The sequence below is a fragment of the Muntiacus reevesi genome, chromosome 2 (genome assembly GCF_963930625.1).
Source record: "Muntiacus reevesi chromosome 2, mMunRee1.1, whole genome shotgun sequence".
Classification (NCBI taxonomy): Eukaryota; Metazoa; Chordata; class Mammalia; order Artiodactyla; family Cervidae; genus Muntiacus; species Muntiacus reevesi.
In genome coordinates, this window is record NC_089250.1 from 32,425,209 (window position 1) to 32,442,767 (window position 17,559).

Genomic DNA, 17,559 nt, shown 5'->3' on the forward strand with positions numbered 1-17,559 from the left:
TATATATATAAATATCTCTTTGTGTGAAAACAGTGTAAAGTTGGGAAGAGGGTAAGTGAGCAGACTCTGGACAAGCTTGAATTCATATCTCTGTCCATTTCTAGGCTATATAACCTTCAGCAGAAGGTTTAAATTTCTGTGTGTGTCTGTGTCCCAATCTGTAAAACAGAGATGATAAATATTACAGCATTGTTGTGAAAATTAAATACAATAATTTACATAAAGCATCTAGCTCTATCTGACATGTACAAGGTACTCAGCATATTTGCTATTGTTAATACTATTATTCTGATTATTGTCATTTAAATTAGAAGTACTTTTGAACCTTTTCTTTGTATTATGTGAAAATGACATAATGATTTTACATTTAGCCAGTCAGTCTGCAGGAAGCCAAACTACTGCTAAAAGAAGATGATGAATTAATTAGAGAAGTTTATGAATACTGGATTAAAAAGAGAAAAAACTGTCGAGGTCCGTCTCTTATCCCATCAGTAAAACAAGAGAAGCGAGATGGCTCGAGCACAAATGATCCTTATGTGGCTTTTAGAAGACGAACTGAAAAAATGCAGACTCGGAAAGTAAGAAAACCTGGGGAGAGTTTTTTGTAATTTTTTTGATGTAAGAAAATTTATTTATAGTTATAAATGCCTCAGCATCAGAAACCTGTTTTGTGTTTAGACAGACTTTCTACATTTTATAATGTAAAATGAATCTGTCTTTAAATTCATTACTGAGTTCTTAATGATATATTTTTTATGTTGTTTCATTAAAAACCATATTCAAAATTGATTTCCCGGTGATCCATGTTCCCTTTCGGTGTCTTTAAATTCTAATCTCACTTTTCAAATATATATATACTCTTATATGTCACCAGCTATACTCAGAAATGCTTACTGACATTAAACAAGCAAATTCATACTTGCAGAATCGCAAAAATGATGAAGCCTCTTATGAAAAAATGCTTAAGCTGCGTCGAGACCTAAGCCGGGCTGTTACTATCCTAGAGATGATAAAAAGAAGAGAAAAGAGTAAAAGAGAGCTATTGCACTTAACACTGGAAATTATGGAAAAGAGGTAAAGTATGTTTTAATAGCATGAGAAGTGTGGCACCATTAGAATTTTGTGTAGAAGTCATTTATTTCCTAAGCAGTTTTCTGTAACTCCAGAAATGCATTCTTTTAATAATAGTTAGAGACTGTTGAAATATGTGGTGTTGATGTACTTTGTGTAATTTGACATGCCTTCCTCTCTCTAGTTTCACTTTTAAAGTGACTGGTTCAGTAAAATTGTCATGCAGGATACTTCCATTTCAAAATTATTTTCTTTTACACTTACTTGAGTTAGTGCAGAGCTGCGAGGGAGAGAACATTTGTCACTTCTAAAGTTTTTGTTTTGTTTACTAAATGATACTGAATTTTAACACTTGCTGAGATTTTTAACAGAAAAGTATAAAACAGGGATGGGGGAAAGGCCCGTAATCTTAATACCTAGATAATCCTTCAATGCGGCTTCCCCGGTGGCTCAACAGTAAAGAATCCACCTGCAATGCAGGAGACGCGGGTTCGATCCCTGGGTTGGGAAGATCACCTAAAGGAGGGCGTGGCATTCTACTCCAGTATTCTTGCCTGAAAAATCCCATTGACAGAGGAGCCTGGCAGGCTACAGTTCATGGAGTTGCAGAAGAGTTGGACACGACTGAGCGACTAAATACACACACACAATCCTTCAGCAGAAGCACAGTGAAAACTTCAGGCTACACTCCCCTGTTTCCAGGTCCCTATTCCCAAAGGAAATCACTATTCAATTTCTTATGATTCAATACAGAAAAATTAGTTTTATGGCACAGCAACTCAAATTAGCAGAAAGTTCCTCTATACCATTTCAGGCTTGAATTTCAACATCTCCACCAAATCTGTCACCAGAATTGCTATGTTAAAATTAAATCCCCCTCTCCCCCACCATGGTTATCTGTTAATGGTGGCATGATAAAGCCATGAGCCAAAAAGTAAAAGAAAGAAGCAATAGGAATTATGTAATCTTGACTTTTAATAAGCATCCATCAGGTAGTTTACCTGTAATCTTACCTTAAGTTTCATCAGGGTTATAGTTAATATCTGAGTGTTAGTCATCATGATGGTAAGTGCTTACAAGAACTAACTCTAAACCTTTTCTTACCATTTCAGGTATAATTTGGGTGACTACAGTGGGGAGATCATGTCTGAGGTCATGGCTCAGAGGCAGCCAGTGAAGCCCACGTACACCATCCCCCTCATCCCCATCGCCAACAGCAGTCAGTTCAAACACCAGGAGGCGATGGATGTGAAGGAATTTAAAGTTAATAAGGTGATCAAAATGTCATTAGATTTTTGTCATTAGAATCAGAGTAAAAAGGAGGAATTTGTTTATAAACCCTACCATGAAAGCCAGTTTTTGATTTAAGACTGGTCTGTAGATATAGCAGTAGAAATTGTAAAGAGAGATACGTTATAGTTTCATTAACTTTTCTTTAAAAACCATAATGCCGTAAACTTCATAAAGCTTGATATAAATACTTAGCATATATACACAAGCAAGATACTCTCCATGATCTATTTCTTCCTACCAAATACCACTTTTGCCTCTGATCTTCCTTGCCTGTTGCCTCCTCCTCAGACTCATATCTCTCCTCACCTCTGCCCTCACCGCCCATGTGTATTTCTGACGTGCAACTGTATTCATCACTCTTGCCTGTGTATATTATCCCTGTGTTGTTTCCCGCTTTAGTGATTTCATATCTTTATCCTCTAAAACTGCTTACCATTTGCTTTCATTGTAGAGCTAGCAAGTCTTTACTACTCATTTTTTTTTAATACCTCAGTACTATGGATTTGTTTTCACTATGTTAACAGTTACCTGAAGCTTGCTTTGTGTATATGTTCTCATTATTACTTTCCCAGTATTGATTTGTTAATTCTTTAGGATGAAGACTAACGAAAAGTTCCTTTTAAAAAATTCTCTCCTAGAATTTTTGTAGAAAGTTAAGAAAAAGATATCAAAGCCAACAGTATATACTAATTGTAGTTTAAGGATTTCAGGAGAACTTCTCTTCCTTTTACTTTAATTGAAGCAGAGTATTTTAGGATCATGTTTAGGTTGTAGGAACATACTCATGTTTTCACAGAGAACAACCTCTAAGACTTTTACATTAGAAAATGACAAAATGTAAGGATCTTATATCTCCTATGAGTTCATGTTAGCAGTAAACTTATTTTTAAAACTTCCCCCAAACTTTGAGTTTGTTGACCATGGTTTCTGGTGTTTAATTCATGACTGTATTGCAGCAAGATAAGGCCGATCTTATCCGACCTAAACGTAAATATGAAAAGAAGCCCAAAGTCTTACCATCGTCTGCTGCTGCTGCTCCTCAACAGGCCAGCCCCACCACGCTGCCGGTCTTCAACGCTAAAGACCTGAACCAGTATGACTTCCCCAGCTCAGACGAAGAGCCTCTCTCCCAGGTAAGTGCAAGGATTTTCTCTGAATGCAGATGAGGAACATAGGAACGCACATGATCTGACGCACTGCCTTTTATTTAAAGGTTCTGTCTGGCTCTTCAGAAGCTGAGGAAGAGAATGATCCCGATGGCCCTTTTGCTTTCCGAAGGAAGGCAGGCTGTCAGTACTACGCTGTAAGTGTGGATTGTCTTTGTAAATAACAAACCGCTTACCTTTAGTTGACAAAAAATAAAAAATAATTCCGATTTTTCTTTTTAAGCCTCACTTAGACCAAACTGGCAACTGGCCTTGGACTAGTCCTAGCGATGGAGGAATAGGGGATGTACGATACCGATACTGCCTGACCACCCTGACCGTGCCCCAGCGGTGCATCGGATTTGCACGAAGACGGGTTGGGCGCGGTGGAAGGTGAGGCATCTCTGCTCCTAGCAGAGGGATGTCTTAGATGGGGGTGATGGAGGCAGGCAAAAGTTTAAAATGAGGTGATCCTTCCAAAGAGCTCGTTTGTTCCCATCTGCTCTTATTAACTGTTTTTTGGGGTTTTTTTGGATGAAGATACTTTGCCACTTTCTACCTGTTACACAGCAGTAGCTTTTAATGCATAACTAGTGGTTCCCTAATGGATCTGCTTTTCTTCTCAAGATTGAAAACTCAGATATCTGTCCTCAGAGGTAGATGAAAGCTAGTGTACATCATGATTACATAAATTGTATGACATTTAAAAAATGTCGTGTCCAACTCTTTGTGACTCCACGGACTATTCAGTCCATGGAATTCTCCAGGCCAGAATAACTGGAGTGGGTAACCTTTCCCATCTCTGGGGGATCTTCCCAACCCAGGGATCAAACCCTGGTCTCCCACATTACAGTCGTATTCTTTACCAGCTGAGCTACAAGGGAAGCCCAAGAATAGTGGAGTTGGTAGCCTATCCCTTCTCCAGCAGATCTTCCAAACCCAGGAATTGAACCAGGGTCTCCTGCGTTGCAGGTGGATTCTTTACCAACTGAGCCATCAGGGAAGCCCATGTGGCATTAAAGAAATTACCAAAAATTATTTTAGGAGTTTTGGGAGATACTGAGAAAAAGGATTAAATAGGCTAAGAAATGTCATATAACTGGTACACTGAGTTAACTCATCAGAGGAAAGGCTCCTGGCTCCATGCGGGACCTGATCTTGACCTCAGTTTGTCAGGATACCTGCCTTTGTCTAGACCTGATGGAGTCCTTGATGCTCTGGAGGTCTTTAGGTGAGAAGCTGTGTCGGGAGGGGAGGGATTGCCAAACACATGAAAGCGAAGGAAAAGAAAGACTCGTGTATGGTATTAGTGAAAAAAAATTAAAAGGCATAACAGATCAAGGTGCCTTCAGGAAGAAACGTAAGGGTATAATTTACAGTAAGTTAATGACTTATACACGTTTCTTTCATTTTTGATCTTAATTGCAGTTGTTGTCACTTCATGTCAGTTTAGAATTATCCAGTCACTAAGACACATTTTATTGAGTGCTTTTTCAACCTCATCATTAGTAGTAAAAGTTCTCTATGTTGGCTATATTTTATTCTATACTAGCATTAGTGTTAGTATTTTAAGATGGATTCATTTATAAAGTTTATATAAATAAAGTAAAAATAAATCTTCTCGAGTGGTGTTTTCAAATATTTTGTCTGTGAGAAGTTTTAATAGTGTAAAATGTTCAAAGATCACATACTTTTATTGTTTTTCTCCTACCTGCTCCCTCAAAAAAAAAACCTTTTTGCTTAAGGAACGGATACGTTAGCAGTGCTTCATAAATATTTTGGTGCTTTGTAATGGAAGTGAAAGATCAAATTCTCTTATATGGTGACAGTAACGTACGGTTAGAAGGCTTTCTGTTGCAAGGTGGACAGTATACTTTATTCTTCAAAGTGGAGTACTTTCTTCTCTAATCGAATCTTTAAAAAGTGAAAGAACAGAAATTGAGAGTTTAACCTACAGAGCCAAATATTGAAATAATCAAATTTATAGCTTTTAAATATTCAGTATGAGATGACTTTGGGGGAATTGGGGAGGGGATAGAAAAAAACTCTTGTGTAATTTCTGAATAGCTGTTCTACATACATTTTCTGACTGATTTTTAACAGGGTCTTACTGGACAGAGCGCACTCAGACTACGACGGCGTGTTTCGCCATCTGGATCTGGACATGCTTTCCTCACCGCAACATTCTCCAGTCAATCAGCCTGCCAATACCTCAGAAACAAATACCTCGGACAAATCTTTCTCTAAAGACCTCAGTCAGATACTCGTCAATATCAAATCATGTAGATGGCGACATTTTAGGCCTCGGACACCATCCCTACTTGACAGTGACAATGATGAACTCTCCTGTCGAAAATTGTGTAGGAGTGTAAATCGAACAGGCACAGCACAGCCCGGGACCCAGACAGGCAGTACCTCGACGCAAAGTAAAAGCAGCAGCGGCCCAGCACACTTTGGTACGTTCGTTTTGATGTGCGTTTCTGTAGAAGCCTCGGGTTCATCAGTTTTGCGACTGTGTGGTCTGTTATTCTTACAGCTGCAAGTCCTCTTCTCTTAAAATAGTATTTTTTTTAAATCTAGGTTTAAGTATTTATTTGAATCCCGATTGTGCATGTGTCTTCATTTAAACATTTCTGCACACCCAAGAATTTTAGTGCTGTTTATAATGTATGGCATTTGTTTCCTGTTGTACTTCATGAACCACCAAGATTCAGCTGTTATGTTTTCAAATAATATGGAAAGAAAATGGACTGTAAATTGATAGTGGACACTTTTCTGGACTTTTACTTAGACTGCTTTAAAGTAAGCCAGCAACTTGATAGGCACGCTTTCTCTGCTGACACCGTCATTCAGAATAATTTATAAGAGGGACACTAACTTTTCAAAGAACATCTAAGTTTAAGGATTATTCTAATAATCTGGGAACATTTCAGGTAATATGTACTTTAGCATTATGCCTACACTGTGAAATGGGTCTGATATAAATGCCATCTACTTAAAATATTCCCCAAATTTTAGTTTTCTATTTTAAAGCAAATGCCAGTTGTTTGAGGCATGAAGATTATAGAAATTCACTGTTAAAGTTGTTACTGCAGATATTTACAAAGATAATTTAAATATATAAAGGTAATTTAATCTGTCCCCCTAATTATCTGGTAAGGCTACAGTTAAACCTAATAAATATGAAAATGTGCCTCATATCCTTAAAGACATTCAGAAAAGGTTCCATAAATTAATATTCTTTGTGATTAGAAATAAAGTACTTCTATGAAAGGGAAGTCTTTTCAGCTCATAAGAAATATAAACCAAGTTAGAAATCAGAAATCAAGTTAGAAGATAATCTAAATTATTCTGAGGCCTACCTAACAGATTACTTATAATCCCATTAATTTTGGAGTCTATATCATGAAGATTCAGTTTCTCTCTGCTTTTATAGTCTTAAAAATCAAAAGGGTTTTTCAGCATGAAGGTCTTATATGGTGTGAATGTAGAGATTTTAATAGTATAAATATATAATATGTTTCCCTGATAAAGAGTAAGTCGTTTAAAATTCTTTGAGACTAGATGTAGAAAACTGGCTTGTTCGATCAATTTCTGATCTTCTCCACTTCTTAAAGTTGTATAGCTATCCTAAGGATCTTATATGATCTTTTTCACATAAATTGTTTTGGTATACTACTGAAGTGAGGATTGATAATATAACACTTACTTGATTTATGTTTGCCAATGAATGTTAAAAGATGAATATGAAGCAGTAGTATTACTGAAAATTTAGCTGAAAAAATCTTTAATAACTGTGTAATTTTCCTTTCCATTATTTCCTTCCTGTATATATGTGATCAGATTAAGTGGGTGGGTTTATCATTTGTTTTCTCATGCACTTAATTGTTCCCAATTTTCCCATAAATTTCTTAGATCTTTCTGTATACTTACAGAATTGCTTTAGGGTAACGCTTTATTTTTCATGTTTGTGAATATTCCAGAAACCTAAAGCTTTTCGTTGTAAAGTATATAACAGTGAACTCATGTCATGTGTACCTTTAACTTCATTGAATTCCCCTGGAGAAAAAAAAACCTTAGCAGTTTAGATGTTACACAGGGTTCTAAGTACAGTTGAACTAAAAGAGTGAGCCCCTCTGGGAATGAGAGAAGTGAGTCTGTTACTGTCCCTTCTGCAGCATCAGTGCCTGCATTGCTACCTCACCCTCTGTTAAGCATCTCATCTCGTTTGATGTAGTTTTAAAGTTTGTTTTTCATTTGTCATAGCCCCTAAACACAAACGAAACTACTCTGTCTGGAATTCAGCCACAGAAACTCTGATCTAGTCTGATGCCAGAGGAAAAACTGGCTGTGTTGGACTTATTGAAAGGAGATGGACTCATCATGGTACTTGCAAAAGGAATTTTTTAGGCTTAATTTTTACAACACTGACTTTAGACCTTAACCAGTCATTATGTGACATCCGAGTCAGCTGATATACTTGCCTGCTATTTTAAGCCAAATGTGTGGGTTTCAATTTAGCCATTCTTTATTATTCTATCGTTGTTTTAAATATTAATGTTTATATGTGTGCTGTGACAGAGTAATGCCCTCTGGACTGATTATCCCTTTTCTAGATAATCCTCTAGAAGGGCATCTGAGGCCCGTTGTTTTCAGCACAGGGCACGAGTTCTAGCACACAGCTTCTGCAGGCAAGCGCTCAGTCTTTTGCTTGCTTCCCCGTCTTCACCACTCCGCATAGCTGTGCAGCCAGATGGGTAGTCAGGTGCTCGAGTGCCTGGTCTCCTGAATACTACAGCAGGGTGACACCGTGTTAGAACTTCTCAGACTGGATTTTAGTACTTAAGGGTAAATTGTGTATTTTAAGTAGTCTTTAGTTAAAATGTGATTTGGACAATTTTCAAGTATATTTTTCTAGTATTTTTATCTACAAAAATGTCCTTGAGGAATTCGCTGGCAGTCCAGTGTTTAGGACTTCACACTTTCTCACTGCCGAGGTTCAGTCCCTGACCAGAGCACTAAGATCCCACAAGCCATGAGGTGCAGACAAAAGGAAAAAAAAAAAAAATCTTTGAAAACTTAGTGTTGGTTGCATGACTATTCATCTGCATGTGTTTGAAGGGGTAACAGATTCAGAATTAATACCTTTTTTTCATAATTAGGAAGGACTCTAATTCAGAAAGACTGAAAATAGAAAAGTAATTTTTAAACCACCATTATATATTCAGGATTTGAATTCCTGTTCTCAGTGAAATTTTATCAGCATTTTAAGTCATTTTTCTGAACTCCCATATCTGCAGGATAGATTTATTCCGTAAGTCAGTGGGGAATGTGTAGCTAGATGGGTAGGTTCTAAGTCTCCAAATCTGTAGCTTACTCAGAGGCACAGTTGACTTCTATTTGTAGCACTAAAAATCTTTTTTTCAATTTCTATTGGAGTATAGTTGATTTACAGTGTTATGTTAGTTTCTGCTGTGCAGCAGACTGAAGGTTTTACATCTGTTAATACATTTATCCACTCTTTTTTAGATTCTTTTCACATCTAGGTCATTATAGAGTATTGGGTAGAGTTTTCTGTGCTCTACAGTAGTAGGCCTTTATTAGTTAGCATAAAATTTTAATCTTACTGTAGGACAGTTACTAGATTTGAACACTGGATGTTTTCATTGCTAGATTTTTTTAATTTATAGGATCTTCAGTTCAGTTCAGTTGCTCAGTCGTGTCTTACTCTTTGTGACCCCATGAATCACAGCACACCAGGCCTCCCTGTCCTTCACCAACTCCCTGAGTCTACCCAAACCCGTGTCCATCAAGTCGGTGATGGACATAGGACATAGGACCATCATAAGGATTTAGGACCTTATCCTTATCCAAATATGTTTCAAAACTCAGAATTACTTGCTCAGCAGAGTCTGGGGTGGTGCCCATAGTGAAATACATTAATAGTCCTACAGTTGTGTAGTGAAGTACGAGAATAGTCACACTCAGTGGTAAGTTTGACCACAGAGAATCTCATATTCAAGACGTTTGCAGCCAGATGAATTCAGGTTTGGTTGTAGTTTGTTATCAAATGAATTACAACAAATTTTTGTTTTCAAATTGGGTATTTTAGATAATTGATAAGTACTTGTGACCTCCATACTATCAATTTAAGCTTACCAATTAAAGGGTCATACTGTAATACTGTGTGGAGTCATTTCAGATATGTTTATTTCTTTAAAGTGACCTCTCCTGCATTAAAATAATTTTCTGCCTTGTATTGCTCAAAGAAATTTCTAATTGATGAGTATCTTTTAAAATAGATGTTTGAGTTTGTTTTTAAAACACAGTGTGTATTCTGGTAACCAAGAATCCATCACATCACCTCAGACTGAATTTTCAAATTTTGAAATTGTTTCCTTTTTGAAATTATCTGTTACCCTCCCCATACCACCCCAAAATTATTCCATTGATCTGCTCCAGCTATAGGAATGTGACTTAAAAGGCCAGCAGCCTGAACACCAGATTGTTCCAGGGCTGGTGTACCTGGCACATGATAGTTCCTTGCATAAGAAGTGGATTCATGAAGTTTTAGATTATTTCATCTAAATTCCTACCCTGAGACAATTGTTATAAGCTACCCGAACAGCAGTGGTTTCTGGGCTCTACAAGCATCATGCACACTGTTGCTACATAAAACATCTTAAGATTATATTTTGTAAATGATATTAAATCTAAAACAAACTTTTGTCTCTTTCTATATTTAAAATCTCATTGGTTTCAGGGTAGTTTAGTAGTTTCCACTACTAAAATCCTTGTGATCTCAGATGAAAGTTTCTTCATCTTTATTATGAGGTTATAGAGGAAATCACCAAGAATCCCTCCTGATCTAACAGTTTTTGGTTCTGTGAAATGATTCTGATTCTAGGTTTGGTGATCTGTTCACCAGACCAACGTGTCCCTCTTCATGTGAATTGTAAACTTGACTACCACACCATATCTAGAGGTAGACATATAACCTAAAACCTTTTGATAGAGATTTAGGGAAATATGGTCATTTTGGTTTATTTCCACTTAGAATTTGGTTAGGCTTTGAATTATAATGGCATCCAAGGTCGTCTTAGTTTCCTGTGTAAGGAACAATGTGAAACCCAGTTAAGCTTTTATTTGCCCAAGTTTATTACCTGACCTTTATCCAAGCTTTCCTACTCATTCATATAGCCTTTTGGATTGGAATTGTTATTTTTCAGAAGAAATCTAAAACCCTTTAGCAAGTTATATCTTGAAAAGGACTTTAATGATCACCTAATTTAATACTTGTGTATTTTAGGTAAACATACTGAGCTCCAGAAGATTAAGTAATTTCCTTAGGTATACTCAGCTAATTATGATAGAGCTGAGAATAAAAGAAAAATCAGGATCTCTTGGCCCCTAGACCCATGTTTTTTATTACCATCACTTCTGGCGTATATGTTGCTCTGCGTTTCTTCTATAACATTTATCAGAAATGTCCAGGGAAGTTTTTATAACTAGACTCTGGAGTATAGAGATATGTAAGAAATAGGCTAACATAGGGATCTAAAATCACAGTGAGTGTTCGTGATCTAAAGTGTTGGTTGCATTTTTTTAAACTTCTAGATCTGTATAGGAAGTTAACAGTTGATTAAAAAATGAAATTCACAAAACCCTCAGAGACTGAGGACTGAAATGTTGATTTAAATAGGGTAAAATATTTGGAACCTTTATTGAAATCTATTTCTAACTTAATGTTGCTAATTTTAAGTCACAAACACCAGCAAAGCTCTGCAAAAGAATATTTTCGTTCATATAAATGGAGTTCTGAACACAGATCTATTCTACAGTGAACGCTAAATTATTCTTTTTTAGGTGTGTGTGACCTTCCAGTAATGGTGTGTGTGTGACCTTCCAGTAATGGTCGTCTGGTTTTTTTTTCCAAGTTTATTAAGCATCTCCTACCAGGAAATTCAAGATTTAGGCAACTCACTCAAGCTTAGGAAATTAAAGTAGAAGTTGCAAAAACATATTAGCAGTACTTAAATTGTCTTTTTGGCTTTAAGCAGTTGCTTTTTATGGAATTTTTTAAGCATAAAGTTAAATATTATGTTAATTATAATCGCTGTTTCAAGGCAGCCTTATTTTTTTAAGAAAATTTTTTTAAGGTTTGATTTAACTTATTTGTTTTATGGAAATGGTCATTTTGACAGAAACTTGCTTTTATGTCACTATTTATGGATTATCCTTTTATCAATAAAAAAGAATTTTTCCTGCAGAGTTCAGATCTGAGGATTACCAACATAGTAGGAAAAGGAACAGGGCTCCCCTAGTGGCTCAGTAGTAAAGAATCCACCTGCCAATCAGGAGATGATGGTTTCAGTCTCTGGGCCGGGAAGATCCCCTGGAGAGGGAATGGCAACCCACTCCAGTATTCTTGTCTGGGAAATCCTGTGGATACAGGAGCCTGGGGACACAGTCCATGGGGTTGCAAAAGAATCCATTTGACTAAATAACAAGAAGAAACTCATCAAAGGACATATATCAACTAAACAGATTTGTAACACCAAAAATAGGAAAATGAATGGTAGAGTTTTTCCAACAAAGTATTTTTTGGCTTTGTAACCCAGGAAATTAGTTCAGCTCAAGTATAAAAGTCTGTGTAAATGCTAGTAACTTCAGAGGTTTTCTGAAATATCATGTCACAATTTTCTGATTTGTTTAAAATATGATAGGATTTCTACCTAACTTCTTGCTAAGTATTTTCTAGTTATCCTAGGCAGAAACTCTGTCCCAGAGGATAAAGATTCTCATGAGTTATAAGTGAAAATGGCAAAATTTGATGATGAAATATTCTAAATAAATTATCAAAACATCTTTAAAGATAACAAATTAGCTGACAGTATTTTGAAGACATTAAACCTTAGATTGAGGGATGTGCATGGTTTATAGATTCCCTAGTGACTGAGGATGCATGCTAACCCTTTTTTTTCTGTTCTAAAATAATTCTTACCCAAACCCCACAGGCTTCTTAAAGAAGCCTTAAAAGTCAGATGTTGTGATTGTATGTACGTTTTTTCTTTTTTTTTTTAATTGGCAAAAAAAAAAAAGAAAGAAAAAGGTTTTCCTTTTTAAAAACTGCACACACTTTTTGGGGGGGTAATAAATGAACATTTTTTTGTTTGTTTTTTTTAGAACTGAGCTCTCCATAGACAAACATAAGTAGCATAACACAGTGTCTTTCCTCAGACATCATTCTGTACAGTAAGCCAACATAAACAACTCCGTTCTTATTGACTGGATTTTTTCCAGGTGGGTTAATTGGGTGGGGAAAATTAATTAACCTTTGGAGCCTCTTTTCTTCCTGTTAAACTTAAAGGATGGGTTCTTTTAAAAAAAAAAAAAAAAGGTAATAAACCAACAACCTTATATTTCATATGGAGGAAGTACTTGTAATGACTAAAATTCAGAACTATGTAGAACAGCTAGTATTTCTGCACAGAACTGCTGGAGATCATCTGAATGGATTAGGACAGTAGTATGAATAAATAAAGACACCAGATGGTAATTATTGGATCTCTTCTCAAGCTCAGTGCAAAGCTGAATTTCCAACATGCGGTTGAAAAAAGCTGGTATTACCTTTTACACTGTCTAGCACAAGTGTCACAGCTTACCAAAAAAAATAATGGTTTCAAAGCTTGGGAAGTGAGCACTTCTCTTTGCCATGTGCAACTCAAAATTTCACTTTATTTTTCTTTAAACTCAAGCCACTCTTGTCAAGCGTGGTTATAAAAATGCTGAAATTCTCATTCAGAAGTGATCTTTAACAGGATGCTCAAGTGCTTTCATTTTGCGCAAATCTTTTTAAATGCTTGCATTTGTTTTCATGTATTATAAGTTGCGTGTGGTAGCTGTGCATTTCTGTAAAGTGTTCTCTTGTCTTATGTTCAGCATTTACAGCCGAACAATACCAGCAACATCAGCAGCAGCTGGCGCTCATGCAGAAACAGCAGCTTGCACAAACTCAGCAACAGCAAGCAAGTAGTAACTCCTCCACCACCACGCCACAGGTGAGGGATTTGTCTGTCTTATGATTATCCCTCATTGTTTCCCACCAGAGTTCATCTCTAATTACCAACTGTTGTCATAGAACCTTGCATCTAACCAGCAGAAAAGTGGCTTTCGCCTGAATCTACATCATAGCCACTCTATACAGGGTTTAGAAAGAACGTTACAGGTGAGTATAGAAGCTGTCACCCTCTGCTTCCTTTTGTAAAAAAGTAAAACCTAAAAGCGTAGTCAAATGAGATGGAGACCCTGTCTTCAAGCCTGATCTTGCAGTCTGTGAATGTACCTCTAACTTACAGCCCCACCCAGCTCATTATCTGGAGAACTTTTAATTCTTCTTAAAATGTATTAAAAATTACGCTAAAATAACTTCTTTTACTATTAAATCACTTTTGAACGTAAAGCATGATAAATATTGGCCATTTAAACACATTTATAAAACTTAACGGAAGGCTGAGATTTGTGTCTCTAGACATCTGAGAGGAAAATATCATTTAAAAAATTCAAGGGGCTTCTTAATTTCTAGGCTGAGTTAGGATGTGATTGATGTTTTGTTCCTTCTGTTCTAAAGAGATAGTTATCTTATTGTCCCCTGGCTGCCTTTGGTTGAATATGTATGTGTCTAAGTTAGGTGAAGGATATTTTGCCTACTCACTTATTCATTGTATGAATTTATTCATGCATTGATTCATTGCAAATCACTGAAATGTTTTACTAGCATGTTTCTTGTCCAACACTTCATGTTGGAGGTTTACCATTTCCACATTTTAAAGGTTTATTTTGGTAATTTCATATTATATATTGTCACATAAGAAGATCAAAATCCATAATCCTTGGGACTTCCTGAGAGTCCAGTGGTTAAGACTCTACCTTCCAATGCAGGGAGTGTTGGTTCAATCCCCAGGGAACTAAGGTCCAGAATGCCATGTACAGCAAAAGAGAATTTATTTTTTAATTTATAATCCTTGGGTTACAAGATGATGTGAACATTAATCAAATTTATGACTGTCAAGAAGAAATGAAGATATTTCAGTGGTTTGCCACTTTGATTTGTATGCAGACTGATTTGGGCATATAGCTGTGTAGCTTTAATAATCGTTTGAAACTTAAGTGATGCTGATTAACTCTGCTCTGTGTTTGCCTTTGTAGGGTTTTGTTTCCAAGACTTTGGATTCTGCTAGTGCTCAATTTGCTGCTTCTGCTTTGGTGACATCGGAACAACTGATGGGATTCAAGATGAAGGAGGATGTGGTGCTTGGAATTGGGGTGAACGGCGTCCTTCCAGCCTCAGGTAGGGAGAGAGACGTGTCAGCAGTTGTGATTATTTTTGTGACACACGTCAGTGACAAACCAAAAGCAAAGTTGCGGTTGTTGAGCTGTGTCTTTCCTTTTCCCTAGGAGTATACAAGGGCTTACACCTCAGTAGTACTACACCCACAGCACTTGTCCACACGAGTCCGTCGACGGCAGGGCCGGCTTTGCTGCAGCCTGCAAGCGTGACCCAGACTGCGGGTTCCCACAGTGCGCCAGGTCACCCGGCGACCGCTGCCAACTCCGCCACAACTCAGGTTCTGATTGGGAACAACATTCGATTGACTGTACCTTCATCAGTTGCCACTGTAAACTCTATCACCCCCATAAATGCACGACACATACCTAGGACTTTAAGTGCTGTCCCATCGTCTGCCTTAAAGCTGGCTGCTGCAGCAAACTGTCAAGTTTCCAAGGTCCCGGCGTCATCCTCTGTAGATGCCGTTCCACGGTGAGTAGTTACTGAAGCGCGAAGTGTTTGAGAATAAGAGATCTAACTTAAGTTCTCTGGCACTGCTGTCTACTTATTTATTTGTGTTTTGTTTTTCCTTTCTGGTTTTCTGGGGGGTTTTTTGTTTGTTCTTGGCCAAGCCTTGTGACTTGTGAGATCTTAGTTCCCCAACCAGGGGTTAAACCCAAGTCACAGCAGTGTAAGTGCACACTCATAACCACTGGACTGCCAGAGAATTCCCTGTGTTGTTTGCTTTTTTCCTTGTATACATTAAAAATGCATAGATGAGAATTCCTTATTTTTGTAAGAACTAAACAGATAAATATTGTAATTCCATATTGCTGAGAATTTGAACTAAATGACATATAGTGAATATTGCATCTATAATTGGGACATCACTTTCTTTGTATAATAAGAACTTATAATACTTTCACCTTTTATTCCACCTTCGGATGGAAGGAGTTCTCTGTGGAATGTTTCTTTTGCTTCTAAGTTCTTCCACAGTTTTTCAAGTGGACAGAATTGATAGAACCCACCATGGCTAGTCACTAAACTGCTCTAAATACTGTAAATAATGTAAAGGGTTACAGTATTCATGCCAGGTCAACTTTTAATCATCATTATTTTATACTATGCTAACATGTTTTCTTAGGTTTCAATAGATGGGTTAGAATGTTTGCCCAGTCTCTATTCTGTTTTAAATATTAACAGTAATTAAAATCTTTTTGTCTACAATGTACTTGGGTGAAAAAATAAGAGAAAGACAAGGAGTTTTCAGTTTAGTTAGAGGACAAGCATAAAAGTGTGAAAGTTAAATAATAGAATTGTGGGTAATAGGTAAAAATTGTTCTAGAGGTGTCACAAAGCATTATAGATTGTATAGATTGTGGCTATAATTTTAATATAAGATATATTTTTACACCCAGGGTATTCTGGGAATGTTCTAAAAAATGAGATTTCATCTTGGTTGGGCAAAGAGGAGGAGTAGAAAGAGTTGGGAAATACAGATGTGACTGGGGTTTAACAGGTAACTAGTCTGTCTAGAGATTTGGAAAAGTTAGTGGTAGGAGGAGGCTGGACTTTGTCTTGAATGCCAGGATGATCCCTAGACGTCCTCAGCTGGGAGTGGCCCAGGGCAGGGGGGCAAGCTTTGTAGCATCAGACTATAGCTATTAGTTTCTGACCCAAGCATCCTTTCTCCTTTTGAATTTTAAATGTGTGTTCAGTCACTTCAGTCATGTCTGCCTCTTTGCAACCCCATGGACAGTAGCCCGCCAGCTCCTCTGTCCATGGGATTTCCCAGACAAGAATACTGGAGAGGGTTGTCATCCCCTTCTCCAGGGGATCTGTCTGACCCAGGGATCAAACCTGCGTCTCCTGCATTGCAGGTGGATTCTTTACTGCTGAACCACTGGGGAAGCCCCTGAACTTAAGAAGTGGTCATCATCTGCTGGGGACTCATCCATTTTCGTTAGTGTTCTGGGTGTAGTCAAAGCTAGTCAGTAAATGATTGCTCTTATTTAAGAGCAGTGGAAGGGCTGGAGCGGCTAAGACCCTGGCCTTCTGATTGCTCAAGCTCCACATGGAGAAAGAATCAGACTTGAAGGCCTGATGTGAATGACCCTCATTCACGTCGCTCCTCTTTAAAATTCTTAGCAAAGGTTTAATAAAGGAGGAAATTGAAACTCTAAAGTGTGGTTATTCTTTATGTATTTTCCCATCTAGCTTGCTTGGATGCTACTCCAGTCTTATTGTTAATGTAGTCGCTCGTGGAATGTGCAGTGCACACAAGCCTAACCTCTGGTTGTGTGTCCCTGATAATAAAGCGTCAAGGTTTATAGCCCTCTGCTTGCCGTCCTGTCCCAAGAGAGTCAGATTTCTTTCTGTTATTAAAAACATGTAGACTTTTTATTGGGAAGATCATCTTGATTGGTTAAGTTGACTGCAGAGAAGTAATCTATTACCCTTTTTTTTCAACAGGGAAAATCATGACTCAGAAAAGCCAGCACTAAACAACATAGCAGACAACACAGTAGCGATGGAGGTGACGTAGCTTCCTCAGGAGTGGAGCCGCAGCCTGGGGACTTGATTAGGTGCTATGCATCAGTAGCATTTTGAATGCAAGGGATGGTGGAATGCAGCACATGCGTTTCTGTGGCAGCTGTGGGGACTCGACAGCAGTGCTCATCTCTCATGCTTCAACTTTTCTTTTCTTACTGTTAATAGGAA

General features: G+C 37.5%; 1 protein-coding gene across 5 annotated transcripts in view; it reads left to right on the top strand.

Annotated features, from left to right (window-relative positions):
• EPC1 (enhancer of polycomb homolog 1) overlaps positions 1-17,559 on the top strand; it is a 92,661-nt gene that overhangs the window by 74,981 nt on the left and 121 nt on the right. For 3 of the 5 annotated variants that reach the window (XM_065921192.1, XM_065921189.1, XM_065921190.1), the window contains exons 4-15: positions 372-578; positions 926-1,074; positions 2,184-2,343; positions 3,321-3,497; positions 3,578-3,667; positions 3,754-3,902; positions 5,613-5,965; positions 13,452-13,570; positions 13,651-13,737; positions 14,718-14,859; positions 14,967-15,330; positions 17,311-17,559. The exon at positions 17,311-17,559 is cut by the window's right edge and continues 121 nt beyond it. In XM_065921192.1, coding sequence (XP_065777264.1) covers positions 372-578; positions 926-1,074; positions 2,184-2,343; positions 3,321-3,497; positions 3,578-3,667; positions 3,754-3,902; positions 5,613-5,965; positions 13,452-13,570; positions 13,651-13,737; positions 14,718-14,859; positions 14,967-15,330; positions 17,311-17,383 — 2,070 coding nt within the window. In that variant the 3' untranslated portion in view covers positions 17,384-17,559. The remainder of the gene's footprint in view (positions 1-371; positions 579-925; positions 1,075-2,183; positions 2,344-3,320; positions 3,498-3,577; positions 3,668-3,753; positions 3,903-5,612; positions 5,966-13,451; positions 13,571-13,650; positions 13,738-14,717; positions 14,860-14,966; positions 15,331-17,310) is intronic. The other 2 variants (XM_065921191.1, XM_065921193.1) reach the window with 1 other exon arrangement.